General features: G+C 41.9%; 1 protein-coding gene across 5 annotated transcripts in view; it reads left to right on the top strand.

Moving 5' to 3' along the window:
- The window catches only part of mpp2b (membrane palmitoylated protein 2b), a 47,019-nt gene that overhangs the window by 19,168 nt on the left and 8,996 nt on the right, over window positions 1-18,855 (top strand). For 4 of the 5 annotated variants that reach the window (XM_040023299.1, XM_040023297.1, XM_040023298.1 and 1 more), the window contains 2 exons: window positions 9,531-9,631; window positions 18,562-18,714. In XM_040023299.1, coding sequence (XP_039879233.1) covers window positions 9,531-9,631; window positions 18,562-18,714 — 254 coding nt within the window. The remainder of the gene's footprint in view (window positions 1-9,530; window positions 9,632-18,561; window positions 18,715-18,855) is intronic. The other variant, XM_040023300.1, reaches the window with a different exon arrangement.

The following is an 18,855-nucleotide window of genomic DNA, read 5'->3' as shown; positions in this document are numbered from 1 at the left end:
CTTTTCAGTGTGTAGCTTGACACGACAGCGGTGACAGCCGTAATGAATCATATTTTCAGTCAATGCATTTGCATCCTGTCTATCAGTGCACAGTGAATGAGACACAGAGAAGGAGGATAAAGAGAGAGACCTCCAGTGCATTGTACATTCATGGTGAGTAAGTGGGTGGTGGTGGTGGTGGTGGGGGGGTCATTCATATGCAGCGGTGTTCTGATCAGAGACAGCACGCTTGGAAGTGTCACACTCACAACCTTCAGATAACTCTCCGGCTCTTTCACTTCCACCCTTTCTCCACACACACACACACACACTCCACACATCTGCAGAACAGTACACAAACTCTCACACTATTGGAGGAATATTCTGTGTGCCTACCGGTCTAATGAAGCAGTGTTCAAACACAGATGATGGATTATTGAGTACAGTGTGTTGGTAAGATTACACTGTCAAAGATAATCGCCGGGTTTCAACAGAAAGGGACAATTTAATACGGTTGTGGCGGAGAGTATTCGATAATGTGGTGACACTGGCAATTATTTCATCCGTATCACACTCAGATGATCTCGGTTTGCTCTTTCATTAACTGTTGCCAAAGAAAACAGATGTACGGTTTGACTCAAACTGCTTGCCTGCGTACAGCGAGATACATTCATAAAGTTATTAGGGTTAGTTACAGTGAGAACGTAAGACAAAATCATCTCTTTTGAGTGGGGGGTGGGGTGCCCTCGGCCCCGGGGCTCGGTCACTCTGGCACAGCTGGCTGCCGGCAGAGCTCACGGGCACGTCACTGCAACCCCCTCTGGCTTCTGCTCCGCGGCTGCTGAGTGATCCCTCATCTGGGGCTCTCCTCAGCTCTTTCCGGGAGAGTGGCACGGTTGCCCCTCTGTTGGTCTCTTGTGCTCTGAGTGTCTCTGGATGTCTGGAGCCTGGATCTCCTCCATTTGCTGCTTCATGCCCTGGAGGACGGGGCTATGGCTCCCCACACCCTCTAGCAGATCATTACACGAAGGAACCTTTTGAATACAAGCGCGCTCACGCTCAGAGGTGTACACACGGGTGCTCACAGACACAAATGACGCCCTTTTTGGCTGCTACCTCAAAGCACACTGTGCGCTGTCGATCTTACGTGCTGCACAATAATATTCAATATTTAGTATTTACTGTTATATTCACATAGGTCGTCACGATGATGTTGTTTATTATATTGCTCTTTTTTTTTTTTTGGCTTGTTTTCTCTTTTTTCTTTCTCAACAGGTGATCCAGGTGATTGATATATGTATTTCCTGTCTGTTTGTTTTGTTTGCTTTTGTTTTTTGCCCTTTATCATCGTTCCTCTTCCCCGCTGTTTTTCTTTCCCTACCTCTCTTTCTTTCTCCCTTTTCTTTCCCCCAGTCATGTCTGTCCCGTGTGTAGCAAGTGAAAATAAAATAAAATATAGACAATAATTCTGATGGCAAAAGAACCAAACGGGACAGGGGGGGGGACGTAACACAAAATCATCTTTTTGTTGACAGTTTCTGTGGTCATGGGGGGTGGAGGAGGGGCTGCTGTCCAATTGCAAAATGTCAACAAATATCACAAGTGTTGTCTCCACTGGTGACCTTCATACAGCTAATAAGGCGATCTGACCTGCATCCATAGCATGCCAGCTTGTAGCAAGCATCACCATGGTGATAGGGAGGCTGCTTAAAAGTCCCTCATCCTGCTGATTGGCTATCTGGGACCTAGAGAGAGAAGGTCATGATTACTTCCACTGGAAGGATTGCCTTTTATAGGACTTTTACCTACACTGTTATAGCTGTTAGATTACTTACAATTTTTTTTAAAGTCAAGCAAGGATAATATACAGCCATTATCAAGCTGATAACAATGCATAACATAGCAATTGCCTTGAAAAAATGAACATCATTTAGGGGTTATTTTACAGATATATTTCACTGACATTTCTGCTTTTTTTCATTGGAGCTATTACGGTTAAGATTTTTTAGCAATGAGGTTAGGCAGGAGTCCCAGTGATGGTTGCAGACAACACTGTGATCTGTAGTGGAAGTAGAAAACACGTAGAAGGGCGAATGGGAGAAAAGAGGAGTAGAAGTCAGTTGAAGCAAGACAGAATACATGTGTGTTAATGAGAATGAGGCTGATGGCAAGCTGAAGATGCAAGGAGTAGAGGTAATAAAGGTGGATGAGTTTAAATAGTTGAGGGCAACCATCCAAAGCAACAGACAGTGTGTAAGGTTTACGAATTGGTAGTGAGACCTGCTATGATGTATGGTTTGGAGACAGTGGCACTGAAAAAACAGGAAGCTGATGTAGAGATGGGATAGCTGATGTTAAAGGTTTTTGCCAAAAGTGACCAAAATGGGGAAGTTTACAAAAAACGACTTATTTGAGATTGATGAAACAATCCACTTATGTTTTTATACAGTTATGTTTCTGTAGGGCACTCCTTTTTGTTGTTGTGCATCACTTAATCTCTACTCCATGACCAGGTTTTGTGGGCATGCACGCACTGTATCTGACTCACTGCTCTTTTAATCTGGGGAAAGTAGATATTAACCATACGCGTGCTGCGTTTGCATCCTGTTTTAAACCACTCTGTCAGGCAAAAACCAGAGTCAGAATCACAAGTTGGAATTTCTGACACTTGTTAAAACACACAAAAACCCACACACAGGCACACGGTCCCTGCAGCATTATTTATATAAAACATTTAATGCTTCATGTAATTCCTTCATGTAATTCAGCTGCTTCACTTAATCTCATCCTGAGCAGAGGCCTTATCAGCAGGAAGTGACAACACCTGTGGGTGCTGATTATTTTCCCAGTACCTTCATTTCACATCGTGACGTTTAAGTCCAAAACTTAGAACTGTGTATTATGTGTGCAGCCACATTAATGTAGTGGAGTTATTATTATGTTTTTAACGAGGAGATCTAATTATTTACAGGCAAGTCTCTACAAGTAGCACACAAACAAACGCACCCATGCTGATTGACCATGCAAGTAAATTACACAATTGTTGTGCCCACACGTGCTCCAGACGACATTATTACACCTCCTCATTACGAACCCGTTTTCTTTTTCAGTGAGACTCCACAAGGAGGATGTTGACTTAATAATCCAGAGTTGAGTGCGCGTGCCCCAACTGTGTGCTCATTCTGTTTGCTTTAGTTGTAGTTTGTACGCTCTGTGTTGTTGTTCCTGAAGGAATCTCATCAGACTGATTGCACTCAGAGGGCTTCAAGCTGCAACACTGTGTCATGTTGGAAATATTCATGAATCCCATTGCACTGGGATAAATTCATAGAATGCTTCGGCCTTAACGATTCATCAGTTCTAGCACGTACACACCGCATGGAATATATTCCAATCCAATATCATTCTCCACCAGTGTCTTAAACATTTATCTTTTGCTACCTGAGGGATTGATAGTTAATTATATTTAGCTGGAGAGCTGGGAACTGAATCAAATCTAAAAGCAACATAAAAGTATTTAATAATGTCTTTCAAGGCCAAATAGTATTTTCTTTTTTATAGAGGTGACTTCCAGCAACTTGCAGCGACTTCTAGCAGCTCTTCCAGGAGACAATGAGAATATCAATGAGCTTCTTCAGGAATCTGTCTGTGTTTCACGGGACAAAGCAGGTGTTGTTACTGGCTGTGCAAACTGAGAACCTAAACATTTACCTCATCCAGTGCAAGTGCCCTGATTTGTCACTGCCAGGCATTTGCCAATACGGACTTTCAGTGTCCTTTTAAAAGCTATACTGAATTTCAATCCACATTTGAAATTAAAAAAGCCCATATTTTGAAGTAGAATTAACCCTGTGAGGTCTTAGTCATTACCCTTAACTCTATTCTATTAAAAATATTGTTGCTTGTTTTCTTTTCTTGGCTGTCAGGGGTCTAAGAGGTGATCAGTCTTATAAAAAGACACAGGACTAGGGTTAGGGCGACCGTGGTTCAGGGGGTTGGGAAGCTCATCTTGTAACCTTATCCTTATGTATCGTGTAAGGTCGCCGGTTCGAACCCCAGCTCTGTCTGTCCTGGTCGTTGTGTCCTTGAGCAAGACACTTCACCCTACTGCCTACTGGTGTTGGCCTGAAGGGCTGAAGGCGCGATATGGCAGCCCAGGGCAGCTGTGGCTACAACTGTGGTTTGCCTCACACCAGTGTGTGAATGTGGAAGCGTTTTGAGTCTCCAGAAAAGCGCTATATAAATGCAATCCATTATTATTATTATTATTATTATTATTATTAGTTGCCGATGATGCCTTAAACATCACATCTACTGTTTGCTAGAAAAAAATAACCTACTTGCTTGCTCTTTACCTGTTGCCAAAAGAGCTCCTTTAACTGACTTTTTTTAATCTGGCTCTGCATTCTAAAACACATTGTGTATCTCAGGCGTATTAAGCAGACCAGACTGTTTTTACAGCTAGAAACAACTGGGAGTAAAGAGTCAGCTGCACACTGTACTCCTCTGTGAGTACTGTAATACCCCGTGAGGATTCCACATAGAGAAACAACAACACATCTGCATCTCCCACAAATTTTCCTTCCTGTTTTTTTTTTTTCCACCCTCCCGCAGTCCCTCTGTGTACCCTCTCCCTGCTTCCCTAACTGCTGCTCCATAGCAACAGAATAACCTTCACTGAGAGGTCCTTGCACCCTGCTGTGCTCCAAACGCAAACAATAACAGCCCAGATTGTTTGGCTGCGTCCGTGACATTGGGTTTAATTGTAACTCTCCTTGGAGGTGAGCAGGCGCTCGGATGAGACTTTAACAGACAAAAGCACCTTTAATTTAGTTTCCTTTAATTACACGTCCCCTGCTGTAGCAGAGGCAGGCAAGCGGTATCTTGGCAATCTTTGTTGAGAGGCGGTTGCAGGGAGCCACCACAGCATGTTATAATTTTCAATTTTTTGGCTGCTAACTACTGTAGATTGGGTTTTCATCTAAACCTATATTAAAAATCACCCATCACTCCGTTTTAACTTCCTTAAAATGTTCAGGTTTTCTCATAATATTCTGCTTCTTCAGGAGTTTATCCATAAATCCAGCAAATGTAAAATAGTGAAATGCTCCAAAGAGAAAATCTGCTCAAGCATGAAGCTTTTTTCCCCCTGGAAGAGTAGATTGAGTAGAGGGCATAATGTGCTTGTAGCTGGTTAAGTCTGTTGGCACACCTGAGTCCCCCTTTGTGCTTTTAAGCCCTCACCTGCTAAATGAAAGCTCCGTAATGGTATCAAGTTACAGTGTGTGGTAGAGGCAATTTGGATTCAGCGAAGCGAAAAATAACTTTCGCCTGAGTTCTCACCTGTAAAGGCTCCCAGAATGGACAAAAAAAAAAAAAAAGGCACGTAGCATATTAATACACAAATGTCGACACGCAACTTCAATCTGAAATGAGTTGTGAGCAGAAGAGAGATGCATTCAGTAATACGCTGCAGCTCTATGGCAGGTTTTTGCAAGGCAGGACTGCTGTAACAGTGGTGGTGTACAAGATGAAACATTCCACCTGAATGCTAAACAGGAAGTTGTTTGAAAGAGAAGCTTGCAGTATAAAAAGAAGCCAATGAATACTTTATCTTAAGCTGAGCACAGACTAAACGACTGTCAGGCCTGTTGTGAATGCAATTTGGACTCGTTGACGGATTGAGTGTCTAATTTATGTGGTTTTTTTGTTTCTTCCACAGAAGTAGATGGAGCTTTTATTTACCTCACCTGCAGAAAGTATCAAGGCCTTTGTTTGAAGGGGGCTTTTATTAAAGACTTTAATTTATAATTCCTTCTGTTTGAGCCTAATATGTACAACTTCTCATATTGATGTGCTCCCATTTCCCTGTTAATAGTACAGCACTACACTGTTAACACAAAACAAACTCCTACCAGGCCCTGTGGTCATTTAGCATTACAGTGAACATTTATTAACAAGGACTTTATTGTGATAGATCTGCTGGATCTCGTATTGCTTCAGTAGACCTGTTGGGTCGTGCACCAGAGGAAAGACCAATCAAGCTGTTACCCAGTGACTACAGTGACAACACTACTACACTACATTGTTATAGCACTATAATTTATTATGCGAACACTGTTAATATCACTTGCAGGAAGGGGGGAAAGAAAAAAACTAGGGTCAAACATTTGTAACTAGAAGCAGATTTTGCAGTTCATTCAAGAAAAATTGCCGTACTTTGAACATGTGTTCTGTATATAAGAGGAGCACTGAGAGATTTTTGACCTGTGAAGAAAATCACATAAAACACAAAGGAACACAAAATGAAAAGAGGAAAAAACAACATAAAAGCCACTGTGATTTAAAAAAATATGGATTTCACCATGTGGGTGGCTGATTCTTCTGGGTGGGTGAAATTTATGTCTGTGGACATGCCTCTGTGATATTTGCTTTGATGCACACCACGTAAAATAGGGGAAGCGGTGCTTATTACATTATAGTGCTTATTATACATCATGAATTATGTGCATAAACTTGGACATAGAAGAAAGGCAACGATACCCAAAGAGGACAAGTTGGATTTTTAATAATTTCTCTGAATAATAGATGTATTCCAGTAATACTCCGCAGTGTGATTATTAAACGTTGGCCTGTTTCACACTTTCTGATGGTTCCTTTGTGCCTAAATGTGAGTCAAAACCATTTCCAGTTTGTGATATTTTGTTGTGACTTTGTGTAAAATCTTTGACACGCTTTGGTAAAGCAGCTGCCTGTTTTATCAGGATGGTTAGAGTGGCTGATGTGTAAGTGTATTAAAACAGCCAGTGACAAGTTGGATGAGAGCTAGAAAAGATGATAAAAAAGATGGAAGTGAAACATGTGACTAAAAGAAATAAAAATCCTCACACGTGTCTGGGCGCAGCAGAGATGAACTAAGATTGGGGAAAGGGCCGATGTGACAGCAACAATTGCGTACAGTTGCAATGATTAAAGAGAATTATGCAGGACCTGTAAACCAGGCCTGCTGGTGTGATATTCTCTGCCAGACGCAAACTTGGCAACTCTCCTGCTGGAGCAGAGCTGGTGTTAGAGGGAAAAAGGGAAGAGAAAAAAGACTCCACTGCGGAAGACTTGTGAAATTATTAATTTAATTTACTTGTGAAATTGTTGGGCAAGAGGACGGATGGACTGTGTAATCTTTGAGGTGGTCTTCCGTTGTCTTCTTTTCTTCCTTTCTACCTTTTATTTCTTGCTATAGGCAGAGACAAGAACAGCTTGCTCTCAATGTGTTTGTTAGTATTTCAAGTGTGCATTTAATAATACTTAACAGAAGTAGACCAAAAATAGATTTGTGGCTACTCTCTAAATATCTCAAATCTGTCACTGTTAAGCCATTTGCCAGTTTTATTTGGAAAAATATGGAACTAAGTTGAATGAATTAGCGAACATGCTGAGCTTCACTTCACTAAAATGAAACTAGGACACCTACATTTTTATGGTTAATGATCAATAAAAAGTGTGCAGTGAAGCCAGAACCAAGCATTGAAGCATTAAAAATAAAATTAAATAACATTAAGTAAGTTAATAAAATTATTTAAGACTCTTGTTATTGTGTAATGTCAATGGAGCAGCTGCATGCATTGTTATCAGGCTTTCAGGGGGGCAACAAAAATGTGAAGTTTTCTATTATGTGATATTTCCTGGCTCACTGATAAATGTATTTACTGTTTTATGTTGGTTTATTTTTTTATTATACGTGTTTGTGTTGTAGCTCTTTTTGCTCTCACTGCTCAGAAGGTGGAAAATCAAATCAAAAATCAATTTTATTTTAGGACAGATTTAATGTGGTGTTAATGTCTGCAGAGTTCTGTTATATGGTGTGGCATATATTGTAAAATTATACATTTAACAAAAGTATGGCTGTTAGTTATACAAGAATAAATCAATGCGTTTTATGCCAATTAATTGCATTGTTGCTGCTGTTGTTAACAACAAAATTTGATTTACTTTAGAATTTTTTTTATGAGCTCTCGTTTTAGATAGCTGTATTAGCTCTCTCATTATTTTACTTGTTTGTTTATTTTTAGCCTGATCATTCGATTGGTGGAGCTATTATATCAGCTGATGTTAACTATGGGAGATATATCAGTATCTGCATTCATAACAGCCAGTAAACAAAAATTAAAAACGTGAAGAAACACCCTTCAATCGTGTAATTACTGTTGATGTGGCATTGTTTGTCCACTAGAGGGCACTCTGCAACTTCCCTGTTAATGACAGGCATTTGAAATGCCATAAACACAACTGCCAGCTGGTGCTAGCAGATCATCCGCAACTTATTGTGACAATAAAACAAGATTTCTTTTAAGTTGCATTGTCCTATTCTCCTAGTAAGCACATACATAACAAATGTTAGGGATCTGTTAAATGTGTCTGGAAGAAAAACATAGTGACTGATAAGTTGAATTTTTAAATAACCAGTCTTAAAAATGCTGTATTAGTTGGGCTCTGGTTTTTTAATTCAACAGAGTAAGAACACACTCAGTCTTCTACCTTTTCCAGGAAACTGGGACACAGACTTTTAACACAAAAGGAAATAGCCGCCCTGTTATTTGATCAGTCACATCTTAATATGAGCCTTTGAGGTGGTGAGAGCTTTGAAGTCAGCCATGCTGGATATGTGCAGGGACACTGCTCTGCCAGTATCTCGAACATTAAGAACCGGTGTTGGGTTGACACAAAGGCCTTAGTGTCTGTTTACCAACTTAGACCATTTCTGTTCCCTGTTAGCGAAAATACCCACTCTTCTGGCAGCCATGTCTGCTGTGATTAATGCTTCCCAGTAGGAGTCAGAGTGTAAGTCGAAAGCAATGCTTTAAGGATAGACTGAACCTTCTCTGACCGCCATCGAATTGTTGATGTCTCATTGCGGCTGCTGATTGATTGGTTAGGGTTTAGCAGTCTGAGTTTACATCACAGAGAGAGAGGAGCATTCATGCATTCATGTTTCTCACTGAAGCTTCTCCACGAGCCAGAAAGTTCATTTCAAAACGAGACCGCTGAGTTATGGCTTATTAAAATCTATTCTTATCCAAGTTGTAAAACAGTGTTCTGATGGAAAAAAATGTTTATTCGCTGAGCAACTTCAGCAGCTGTGTTGTTGTATAGCTGGAGCGAGTTAGTGTGTGAATGTGTGTGTGCGTGTGCGAACTTATGTGTAGGAGAGAGGGAAGGAGGAAGTCGGGAGTTGTGGGAGAAAGATACTGCCACTTGTGACAGACTTAAGAGCAGAGTGACTGACAGAGGTGAAATTGCTTGGGAAAGGATGTGAGGCTGCTCCTCCTTTCCCTCCTCCCCTCCTCCCTTCTGCTCACTTTCCCTCCAGACTTCTTTCACTCGCGAATGAAGTATGAGCTACTGTATATGTGCTCCCTTTGTCTTTGAGGTGAGCTGTTCAGTCTGTTTCCCATGGGTAGCAGTGGAAGGTAGCACAGTAGTAGAGTGAGATAAACTCTGTTTTCTTTTTTTGTGTGTTTTCTCTCTTTTTCCTTTTTTTGATGTTTGTATAGCCATGCATCAGGCCCTGGACACACTGAGTGACAGCACAAGTTCCACAACTGCCAATGACCTGGACCTCATCTTCCTCAAAGGCATCATGGAGAGCCCAGTGGTGAGAATGACTTCAATAAATAAATACATAAATAAGTGTGTGAAATGTGTGTGTGTGGCGTGGATGTGTTCTGCGGCTCCGCTGCAGAGGAGTTGTGAGGCAGTGGATTTGTGATGAAACTCTTAGCTCAGAACAGGTGATAAGAATTAATGGCCAAGTGGCGCGCCCTGACGCAGCACTGACCTACCTGCATTTTGTGTTGATCACAGATAGGCTTTATCGAGTGAGCCGTGACACTTGCACGGAAGATGAACACATCCAGTTGGTGCCTAAAAGCTGCTGGGAAGTGGTTTTCCACTACCATTACCATTGTGCCCATTACCATTAATGGAGGTCCCATATGACCGCATTGGCATGGACCTCATCGGGGCATTTCACTGGTGGATATCACTTTGTATTAGTTCTGGTGGATTATGCAACGTGATATCCCAAAGCAGTGCTGCTGCAGACCATTTATGCAAACAGTGTGGCGCAGGTGCTGTTTCAGGTCATCTCTCGAGTCAGCATCCCGAAAAGATACTGACTGACCATGGCACATCGTTCATGTCTCGAAAGTAAAAGAACTGTATGAATTACTGGGCATTAAATCAGTTCGGACTGGCGTCTACCACCTTCAGACTGACGGGCTGGTGGATTGGCTGAATAAGACTTTAAAATTCATGATTCGTAAGTTCATTCATGAGGTTGAAGATGGTGTAGCCCCATAGTCTATAGGGTTCTGTGTTGACTACCACAGAGGAATCAAGTGTCACAGTTTGACACTTATTCCATGCCCTGTGTCGACGAGCTCCTGGACCGGTTAGGCACTGCTCCCTTTTTCAGACACTGGATTTAACCAAGGGCTACTGGCAGATTCCCTTGTCTCCAGAGTCCAAGGAAAAGACAGCATGTTCCAATCTGTACAGTTTGTACCATTTTGCCACACTTCCAATTTTCTTTTTTTTTGAGTCCCAGACACTTTCCAGTGACTTATGGGCCGGGTGCTGCATCCACACGCTGCATATGCTGCGGCCTACCTGAATGATCCATCATCCATAGTGACACCTGGGTGGAGCATGTGCAGTGGGTGGCTGGGGTCCTGGAGTGTCTGAGGCAGGGGCTCATTGCCAACCCGAAGTGTGCAGTTGGATGTATGTAGGTACAGTATTTGGGGTACCACTTGGGGGTGGGGGTTAGTCGGCTCGGCCGGATGGCTCCCCGGCCTCAGTCGGGAAGTGGTGGAGCAGTGGCTTCAGTGGGAAGTGCCAGAAGACTGACAGAGCAGCTGGGACATATTTTGGTGATCAGTCGTGCTAATTCAGTTGCAACCTGGGACCACAAGAGAAGGCTGCGCCAGTAACAAGTTGGGTGAAAAATTGTACAGAGCAATCTTGAAAAGTTGCATATATAACACAACGAGTAAGTAACAGTGTGTACGTGTGGGTCATTCGTTTTCACAGTGTGTATGTCTGTGTGATGTGGTAACATTGGGGACGTATTTTAAGTTAGATGCAAGTTTGTTTTAGAGAAAAATCACCAATATTGTAAGGATGCATATTTATAATTTTGAGTTCAGTAACACAGAATAAAATGTTAAAACTTCTGTGTTAGAAGTTTATTTCTGTATAGTCATTAGCCTGCCTTTAAACAAATCTTAATTCTTTGTAGAACAGATTCAACAAGGTGCTGGAAACATTCCTGAGAGATTTTGGTCACATGATATTCACATGATAGCTGCACATAGTTGCTGCATATCTGTTGGGGGTACGTCCATGATGTGAATTTCCCATTCCATCACATCCCAAATGTGCTATGTTGAACTGAGATCTGGCGACTGTGGTATACATTGAACTCATTGTCATGTTCTTAAAAGCCATTCTTCTCTGACTTCTGGCATCAACAAAGCATTTACGCCCAGAGAACTGCCGCTCGCTTCCTCTCTTTTAGACCATTCTCTGTAAACCCCAGAGATGGCTGGGAATGTTGGGAAAATCCCAGTAGATCAGCACTTTCTGACCTCTCTGGCAACAGCAACCACGCCACATTTCGAGTCACTTAAAATCAGCTTTCTTTCCCATTTTGATGCTCGGGTTGAACTTCAGCAGTTTCTACATGCCTCAATGCACAGAGTTGCTGCCAAGTCTTTGTGTTTTCTCTTAAATTTTCACATCCTATGAAAAGCTTTAACACTGTTACATTAAAAGTCATTTTTGCCATGTTCTTTTTTTTTTTTTGGTTACTAAGCTACCTGGGTATTGGAGTTAAGTCTTTAAAATATCGTCAGTACATTTTTGAAGTGCTTGAAGTTTAATTCAGAAAGCTAGAATAAACATTAATATTTTGAGGAATTTGCCCCCCTTACTGGAGACAAATGAGAACAAGATACTGGCCATTAAAGTTTGTTTGCCTCATAAACACTCCCATTAATAGAGATTGGGAGAGCCAGCTGAGCATGCTCAGCAGGGGCAGGAACCAATTTTGTTGATGTTGTGCAAACTTAAACCCAGCTAACGCACACCTCTGGCTTATGTCACTGCTGTTGGCACAGGTGGAGCTTGTTTCTAGGCGTTTCATTGTTGCAGCAGGTTGAATGGATTCCAGAAAATATGCAAAAATACACAAAAAGGTTAAATGTGTCAGAATCAGAATCAGAATCAGAATGGGTTTTATTGCCAAATGTTGAGCAGGTTTACAACATTAGGAAATTGCTGCGGTGCTTCAGTGCAAACATGCTGTCATAAATTGCACTTAAATAGACATGAAAAAATAAAAGTAAGAATAAGAATTAAAAGTGCTACGTAGAAAGATATATACATGAGTGCAGGTGGTGATCAGTGCCAAAACATGGAATGATGCAGTGAACACAGCGTAGGGTCATGTGTTAGTGGTGGGAACAGTCATACGGTTATTGTTCATGTGTTCAACAGCAGAGGGGAAGAAACTGTTCTTATGGCGAGAGGTTCTGGTGCGAATGGACCGGAGCCTCCTGCCTGAGGGGAGCAGGTCAAACAGACTGTATCCAGGGTGAGAAGGGTCAGCTGAGATCCGAGCTGCACGCCGCAGTGTCCTGGAGGTGTACAGGTCCTGCAGAGATGGGAGTCTACAGCCAATCACCTTCTCAGCAGAGCGCACAACACGCTGCAGTCTCTGTTTGTCCCTGATAGTGGCTCCAGCGTACCACACGGTGATGGAGGAGGTGAGGATGGACTCGATGATTGCGGTGTAGAACTGCATCATCGTCCGTGTTGGCAGGTTGAATTTCTTCAGCTGCTTCAGGAAGTACATCCTCTCCTGGGCTTTCTTGATGACGGAGGTGATGGTGGGCTCCCACTTCAGGTCCTGAGTGATGGTGGTACCCAGGAAGCGGAATGAGTCCACAGAGGTGATGGGGGTGTCAGTCAGGATGATGGGGGGGAGTGGGGCTGTGTGCTTCCTGAAGTCCACAATAATCTCCACTGTCTTCTGGGCATTCAGCACCAGGTTGTTGTGGCTGCACCAGGACACCAGACGTTCAACCTCCCTCCTGTAGGCAGACTCATCCCCGTCCGAGATGAGCCCAATAACGGTGGTGTCATCTGCAAACTTGATTAGCTTGACAGACTGGTGGGTGGAGGTGCAGCAGTTGGTATACAGGGAGAAGAGCAGAGGAGAAAGAACACAGCCCTGAGGGGAGCCGGTGCTGATGGTCCGGGAGTCCGAGACATTCTTTCCCAGCCTCACATGCTGCTTCCTGTCCGTCAGGAAGTCAGTGATCCACCGGCAGATGGGATCAGGCACATTCATCTGGGAAAGCTTGCCTCGGAGATGGTCTGGAAGGATGGTGTTGAAGGCAGAGCTGAAGTCCACAAACAGGATCCTGGCGTAGGTTCCTGGGGAGTCCAGATGCTGCAGGATGAAGTGTAGGGCCATGTTGATGGCGTCATCTACAGACCTGTTGGCTCTGTATGCAAACTGCAGGGGGTCCAGGAGGGGGGCCGTGAGGGTCTTGAGATGGGAGAGAACTAGGCGCTCAAATGACTTCATGACCACAGTCTCTGCACATAACAAAAAATAACAGATAAACATATATTTCTTTTTTTTTTTTTTTAGAAGTATTAGCATTCCTATTCTTTCAAACCTGTCAGTCATTTAAACAACACACATGAAGGGAACAGCCCATTTATTCTTGGTTTATTCAGTGCAGATGGCAGTAGCAACTCTAATGATCACTAAAAACATGAAGTAGATTAGATTAGACATAGATTTAAAATGTATTTATTTATTCAAAAAGCTGTGCTCATAAGAGATGAGACATGTTCCTTATAACTCTCTTTATATTTACTGCATTGAAAATGACTCACTTGCACATTTTGCATAGGCTTGACAAGCTCTCTGTACATTATAATGCCTGTGTGGTTTTCACACACAGAATGTTTTGATGCCTTCTTCTTTCACTGCGAAATGTGACAAAAATATGACTGTGGAATTGATTGTATCCAGCCTTGGTTTGAGCTGCTGCTCTGTGAGGTACTAAACAATCTGCTAGACTTAGCGTAAAGGATGCATTCATCAGTTTTTAATGAGACTTCCAAAATCTAAAGTGTAAAAGGAGAACCTTACACCTTGTGATACTTGCTACTAAAGTATTACAGCAAAGAAGAAACAAGGATGAAAAAGGCTGCCATGCCACTGAAACATCTTTGATTTACTCTACATGCACTCTTCTTTTTTTGTCATCAGTGAAAATAAACATGTTCAGTTTATACAGATTGCGTTTGGATTAAAGAGAGAGAAAATCAGTGTAGTCGTGCCTACAACATCATCCTTTTGTCCAAGAAAATTCAGACATGACTGGCAGTCTTTTTTTTTTTTTTTTGTCTAGACTGGTAAAATATTTACTGTATCAATAATAGAGCAGGTGCCATCAACAATTCAGTAACTGAATATTTTTCCATAGGCCTGATTTTAGTGACAGTCAGCTGTTTCTCTACGATGCCTTAGTGTGGATCCTTGCATTTCTTCAATCATCACGATGTATACTTGCACATGGGCTGCATGGCTGAATAACCGAGCTGATTTCTCAAAAACTACAAAGTAGTACTCTCCATGCACATGATGAGAGATGCAATTTCTTAGCTGTCCTCATGCAAAACCAGCCCTAGGTCATTCTTATTCAAATGGAGGTACAGGGTATAGCTTTTTGAAGTGAATGGAGAAGAGTGGAAGAGCTGAGTGGTGCCAGACAGTTTTTTTTCACAGTTTCATCTCACTACGTCTTCCCCTCCCACTTCTTGCCAAGAGCAGAATTTTTCTCATCCCTTTTTAAAAACCTGGACTTTTTTTCCCAAGCAACAGGAGGATAAGGAAAAAGCTTCCCATTGTGCACTGCAAAGACATTCAAGGAAAAAGTATATGTAATTTAAAGTATAGACAGAGAGTTAATTTTTCCTTATGTTTGTGCTGCTAAGAGTAAAGTTGAAGTTGTTTCTCTGTCCAGGGAGATGCTCCTTGCATCCTTTCTCTCTCTGTGTCCCTTTCTGTTGCTTCGTTTTTGGTATGCTTTGAGGCATGTTTGTGTGTGTGAGTGCGTGGCAAGAGCATGACCCTGCTATTTGTGCCGAGTGTCTTAGAGACATACAGTCCCAGTGTATTGATGAGCATCCTCATAAAAGATTCATCCGATGCAAGCTGTGAGTCTTGGTGAAGGATTTAAGAAGGATTTCCTGGACGGTGGATTCCCTTTGACTCGTGGTGGATCTATAAACACTTAACGAGCTTTTGCTTGATGTGCTGAGAGACCGAGAAAATGCTAACAGAGAGACGGGGATGATAGAGTGAGTGTTCATGTGTGCACGCTTATAGCACAGTGGCTGCAGTTATGCTAATTGCACAGAACAATGCAATCAGCACAACCCACAGTTCTATAAAGAATCAGAATCATGATTACAGGACATTTAGCAGATATTGATAAGAGGAGCTGAAGCTCGAATATTCAGTTGCAGCGCTTCATTATTATCAGTTTTGTGGTACTGACTGACTCAGCACCTGGCTCTCTATCTAACAGAGTAGTCGGAACTATTAAAGTAGTTAGGGCGACTAAATGAGCCGACGCTTGCTTTGACACTTTCAGCTTTGTACCCCGTGCTATTTAATCTAATTTCTAAGCCGTCACATGCCGCCTGTTCAGACTGTTAATGAGACTGCGGCGTCTTGGTAAAACAATGCCACGTGGCTCTGAAATAATGAACCTTGGTACTACTCACAATGGCTTCTGCAAAGTATCTTTCTATAATACAGCAAATCTCTGGCTCTGTGGTTATCCATGACCTCCTGCACCATCAACTTGGCACACAGTGATATATATTGGGACCCTGAAGGCTCTAATCTATATTAGATATTAAGGCATCATTGTGTTGCCCAGCAACCAACCACTAACAGGCTAAATTGACCAATTTTTAGCATCTTTGCACCTGTAACACCTTATAAAAAATTGTTATATTTGAATGATATATGTTATTTAATATGGTGCAATCACATTGCCTGGCAACCACCTAACAACAGACTAATGTAAATGGACCAAACAGTGCTATAGCATGGGATTCTTTTAAAATAAGGTCCTCATGTCTCACAAACCTGGCATTCAGTTTATGTTTATTTCTATAGCTGACATAGAGGTCCTGTTGAATTACAGCTGATATCTTAGGCAAAGGCAAGGAAATCGTCTCATGCAGCTTGTAAAATGGCAAAAATGAGAGAGTGAATTTTTACAGACTAATATAATTGTAACACTGCTGCGCCAGCTTTGTTAACTGGTTGTCTTTAGAGCACCAGTGCTCATTAGCCTTGATTGCTGAAAAGCCTAGATAAAGAGTTGTACTACTGGTTACTAGGGGTGGGAGAAAATGTGGATACTTATCAGAGTCTCGGTACACTTCAGCCAAATATGAATATTTTTATTTTAACATGGGCTTGCTCTAAACGGATTATCCATCCATCCATCCATCCATCCATCCATCCATCCTCGAGGATTAACACAGATGGCCAATTTAGAAATATTTGACTTAGAGTCATAAGAGTCCTGACCTACTATGGTGGTGCTTATTAAATGTATGAAGGTCAAATAAAGCGATGCTAACTCACTTGCAGTTGAAGAAAAAGAAAAAGGAGAAACTCTTTTCCTCAGATTACTTTTTATACCCCTCAGCTATAAAAGGCTGGCAGGGTATTGTTGGCCACTGGCTGGGTGGGCAGGCGGCGTTGACACCCAAGTTTGTGAATGTGATACCTCAAGAACGAGGTGAAGTAGGGACTTTAAGTTATTAAGTTACTTAGTTGTTATTTAGTTACTTTTTAAAATAAGCAGTCTGTTACTGTAACCATGCCACTGCATTTTCTTCTTACTTGTTACTTCCGTCCATGACTTCTAGGCATTCAGCTGAGCTCGTGGATATGGTTGCGTTAGCAGGCTTGTTAAGGTCAGTTAGTGAGGTGGCAGAGAGAACAGCGTTTACATGTGGCAGTATTTGCATCATTTTATGCCAGAGGGATAAAATGTTGCTGCTGTTGCTGCATCTCTGAAACTGCAGCGAATAGCTTTTAGGTCAGCTTGAGTTGTCACTCTGAGGGGAATTAATAGTCCTGCGTGCTGGGCATGTGATTGAAGAGGTGCTGCCAATGACAGCTCGCTCTACAGGTTAAGTCAGGATTTCCAGAAGTAGATGAATGGTAGGATGGACACTGTAACACATAGGTAAGGTCATGGCAATGTTTTCTTTAAATTTTATTTTATTTTATGTGGAAGTTTTCTTACGTACTCTTATCATTAGGTAATACTATAATCTAAGAGATTGCTTTTTAATTGTGCTGAAATTACTTCTAAAAGGAATGCCACTCATCACCAGAGAATAAATACGTTATTACTGCAGTTTTCAGAATAGATGTTTTTCTTCACTTACACAGATCTGTTTTTTTTGTGCCAATCGCATTGTGTGTATACCAGTTACTCCTACTTCTACTCTCTGCTCATACTATGTTGTTCCTTAAGGTTAGAAAAGAGCTGCGTGCTTGCTCGAATGCCTGAAGATAAAACCTTGTATCCCTCTGTGTGTAGTACCGTGTAGTTAAATACACAGATTTATGTGTTTGACTGAATATCTGTGGATCTGTTTGTGCGTTTACGTGTAAGTTTCTTGTCCCCCGGCATGGATCCTTCATCTCTTCCTCAGCAAACAAACATTTTAGCTGCCAGGGTAGTAGTCAGTCCCACCACACAAATACTCTGTGGGATTGCCTAACAATATGAATCTACAAGCACAGCACCGGTTAGTGTGCAGTTGCCAATTGTGTCACTGTAAATGATTGCATTTGCATTTGGTTTTTGAAAAACAGTCTGCATGTAATTAAGTTCTGTAGCAACTGAATGGTTTGCAGAGCATAGCACGGTGTACCATAGAGAGGTTTAACCTAGAGTCAAGAGTCACATGATAAGTTTGCTCACTCAGAGCCAGAGGTGTGGAGACCTTGTGTACGTCTATCTTTAGCAGCAGGGGAGCGGAAAGTGAAAAATGAATGCTCCCTGAAATATTGATGTCTCACATCATACCTTGAAAAACCTGCAGGGTACATGTTTCTGCTCAACTTGGTGCCTGTAGTTATTTATTTTTATTTTTGTATCATCAAGTCACCATTTATGAACACAGGCTGTGCGCTTGTCTCTGCAGGAGCTTGGATTGAGGTTACTTAGTTTTGTTTTGTTTGCTATTGTGCTCTTTGCTACTTCTGCTTTGCTAAATTTGTTGTAACTTGACAAGCTACTTTGCTGCACTCATTAAAAATAAAATAAAGTAGGAGATTGTGTAGTTTTGCTCCATCAGTGGAAAATATACACAACACGTAATAGGAGAGACAGGTAATGGACTGAGATTGGAAGGATAGCCTGGAGTAACATCTGTCTTATATTAATCGAATCCTAGGCTCATGAGCGATTTGAGGAACCCAAGCTTGAAGCTGTGCGTGAGAACAATGTGGAGCTGGTCCAGGACATCCTCAAAGAGCTGAGCCCGCTCGCGAACAGAAGCCAGGCAGCTGATGAGCTTGTTCGCATCCTGAAGGAACCCCACTTCCAGGTCTGGAAAACACGACACATCCCTCACATCAAATTTTAATTTGAATAAACCAGCACTTGTCTAGCTTTTTAAGCTTCATGAAACATGATTTCCCTTACTGGAGCTGCAGTACTTTGTTGCTCTGATGGCAGAGCCTCACTG

Source organism: Simochromis diagramma, unplaced genomic scaffold, assembly GCF_900408965.1.
Source record: "Simochromis diagramma unplaced genomic scaffold, fSimDia1.1 OVJJ01000208.1, whole genome shotgun sequence".
In the NCBI taxonomy this organism is placed as follows: domain Eukaryota; kingdom Metazoa; phylum Chordata; class Actinopteri; order Cichliformes; family Cichlidae; genus Simochromis; species Simochromis diagramma.
Note: the sequence above shows the minus strand (reverse complement) of the source record. Positions and strands in the feature narration are given on the sequence as shown.